This window comes from Gekko japonicus, unplaced genomic scaffold (assembly GCF_001447785.1).
Source record: "Gekko japonicus isolate JY-2015 unplaced genomic scaffold, Gekko_japonicus_V1.1 scaffold131, whole genome shotgun sequence".
In the NCBI taxonomy this organism is placed as follows: domain Eukaryota; kingdom Metazoa; phylum Chordata; class Lepidosauria; order Squamata; family Gekkonidae; genus Gekko; species Gekko japonicus.
Window position 1 is genome coordinate 2630752 of NW_015167061.1, and position 2880 is coordinate 2633631.

Below are 2880 nucleotides of genomic sequence, written 5' to 3' on the forward strand. Positions count from 1 at the left end.
CCCCCCAGCTGGATCCAGCTCCAGTGCTGCTCTGGCTGTAGCTCCTTGCCGAACCCCTTGAAGCCGTGGGGCAGAGTCCGGGGAAGGGACTCTTACCCCCACCCCAGTGCTGGCTCCGCTTCCTCAGGACCGTGCAAGCAGGGCAGAGTTGGTTCTCATTGCCCCATGTGAGTGCCCAAAAAAGGGTGGCGTGGGGACCCGCGGGCAACCCGATCTGAGCAGCTGTCCAGTGTTGCAAAGAGCCTTTCCTTCCTGCAGGCCCTGCCCATTCTGGAGGGAGGGGGTGCACTTCTCTGGTGCTGCCCTGGTTGCAAGGCCCCTCCGGCCCGTCTCTGTAATTCTCGCTTTCTGCTGCCCCTTCCTCCTCCCCCTGGCTCAAACCCCTTCTGGCATTCGTTCCACGCAAAATGGGTTTTTTCTCCCCCCCTCCCCCTTCCTTGCCTCTCCTCCCATGGCTCCTTCTCCAGGGAATCCCCCTCCTCCTCCTCCTCTTCCTCCTCCTCCTCCTGGGCGAGCTCCGGGACACAGGCTGGCCTCGGCAGCTGCTGGCCCTGAGACCAGAGACCTCAGCTTCCCCCTCCCTCCCCCCCTCCCCCCCAGGTGAATTTTCATGGCTCAGGCAACAGGAAGAGCTGCTGGGTGGAGCGGACGCGTCTGGAGAGGTTCCTCCTGGTCCTGGCGGGGGCTCTGGGGCTCAGCCTCCTGCTCTGCATCTTCGTCCTGCTGTTCCAGTACCGAACCCGTGAGTCGTCCCTGCCCCCCGCCGCCCCCTGGGCTCCCGCGCCCTGCCCGCCCTGCACCCCTGGCCCTGCCTGACCCGAGCCATTCCCCCTCCCCGTTCCAGGGCCCTGCCTGACCGAATCCTGCGTCTTGGTGACCAGCGCCATCCTGAGCTCCCTGGACCAGACCGTGGACCCCTGCGAGGACTTCTTCCACTACGCTTGTGGCGGCTGGATCAAGACCAACCCCCTGCCTGACGGCCACTCCCGCTGGGGCACCTTCAACAAGCTCTGGGAGCAGAACCAGGCCGTCATGAAGCACCTCCTGGGTGAGCGAGGGGCGGGGACGACCCCCCCACCCTGCGGAGGCCCGAACCCCCCCAGAGGGAGAGGGGCGTGTGTGCTCACAGCCCCTGGCGCGGTCCCCAGGCACCCCCACGGCCACTCCCCCACGGGCCCTCCTACACAAGCAGACAGCAGCTGCCTTCTGAAGGCTGAGAGGGGGGGGGGGGGGGGGAGGAAGGAGACCTTGCCCAGGGGTGTCTGGTGTGCTTCTGGTCGACCTCCCCTCGAGGCAGGTAAATCTTCCTGCTCTTCTGCTCTTTCCTTGGGTGCAGTCTGCAGAAGTTGACCTGGCTGCCTGGCATCCCTTGGATGCTCTGGTGGGATTCTCAGACCTCTTCCCGGTGCAGCTGGTGGCTCCTTTGCTCAGCCCCCTCCCTCCCCGGCAGGCCTGCTCTGGCTCCTCCTCCCGTCTGGGGAGCCCGGGCCACCCCCTCCCGCTGTTACTGCCCCTGGCCAAGGATGCTCTGGGCTCTTGGTGCCCGCAGGGTGGCCGGGTGAAAGCACAGGGCCGGGCTCCCCGGGAAGTCCTCGTGGTGTGGGGGGAGGGCAGGCAGGATTCAGCTGTGCTTCCCGGGGCTGGAACGGCCAAGCACTGCCACGCACCGAGCCGGACGTTTCCGGAAGGGCAGGCCATTTCTGAATCAGTGTTGCCTGATCCGCACACACCCCGAGAGTCTTTTGCGTGCACAGTGGAGGCTGCAGCCCCTCCTGGCGGTAAGAGCCGGCTTCACTCCGGAAGCCGCCTTCAGTCAGCTCGGCCCCTTGATCCGTCCGGCTGGCTGTTGTCACTCCGGCCCTGAGCGGAGAGGAGCCCCTTCCCCGCCTTGTGGGATGCTGGCCGCAGTCGCCTCTGGGTGGAGCTACTGAGCCTGCAGCTCACGGGGGGGGGCAGCTCTGCCTCCCCCCAGCAGTTCCCTTGGCTTTTCCCAGGCGGCCCCGGTGGGTGGCAGCTTCAGGGTCGGGCCTGAGGCGCAAATGGAGCTCTGCCCACCCTGCTGGCTCAGACCAGCGAGAGCCCATCCAGCCCAGCATCCTCCTGTCTCACACGCAGGGGCCGGCCAGTCTGCCCGGCGGTCCAGCCACTGGGCAGGGAGGCCGAAGCCTTCCCCCAATGTGACCTCGAAGCCAGACTGCCTCCGAATGTGGCGGTTGCCTCTGGCACAGGGGAGCCCACGGCCTACGGACGTGGGAGTTCCATTGAGCTGTCTGCCTGTCCCCCCGCGAGTTTGCCCCGGGGCGAGTGGCAGGCATCGCTGCACCCTGGGGGCACTGAGTCCCACCGGTGAACTGTCCGGAACATGGAGAAGTGCTCTTGGCTGCCCTCTTCCCCGGCCAGGCCCTGCCGCTTCACCCTGCTCCTCAGCCGACCTCCTTCCCCTCTTGGAATGTCAGGGGACAGACGTTCCCTCCGCGGCCCCCCCCCCCTCTTCAGGGGAGGACCACAGGATGCATGGGGGGGGGCGTAACCTGGCCGCCTGACTTGGCACTCCTCTGCAGAGAACACCACGGCCGGCACTCTGAGCGAGGCGGAACGCAAAGCCCAGCGCTACTACCAGTCCTGCATGAACGAGACCAAGATTGAGGAGCTGAAGGCGGAGCCCCTGGTGGACCTGATCCGGAAGGTATGGCGCTCGCCTAGAGGGAGGCAGGAGCTCCTCTCGTGCCGAGACGGCGGGCTGGCCCCGGGGGGGGGGAGGCCTCTGCTGTTTGCCCACGCAGCCCCTCGGGGGAGGGGGCCCCAGGCGGGAGGGGGGTGGGCTCGAATACGGGTCCCCAACGGGGAAAAGGGAGTCTGCCTCCGGAGGTGGTTGAACCT

General features: G+C 66.9%; 1 protein-coding gene across 1 annotated transcript in view; it reads left to right on the forward strand.

Moving 5' to 3' along the window:
* ECE1 (endothelin converting enzyme 1) overlaps window positions 1–2880 on the forward strand; it is a 12964-nt gene that overhangs the window by 1819 nt on the left and 8265 nt on the right. The window contains exons 2-4 of the mRNA XM_015412571.1: window positions 601–742; window positions 845–1048; window positions 2562–2686. Coding sequence (XP_015268057.1) covers window positions 601–742; window positions 845–1048; window positions 2562–2686 — 471 coding nt within the window. The remainder of the gene's footprint in view (window positions 1–600; window positions 743–844; window positions 1049–2561; window positions 2687–2880) is intronic.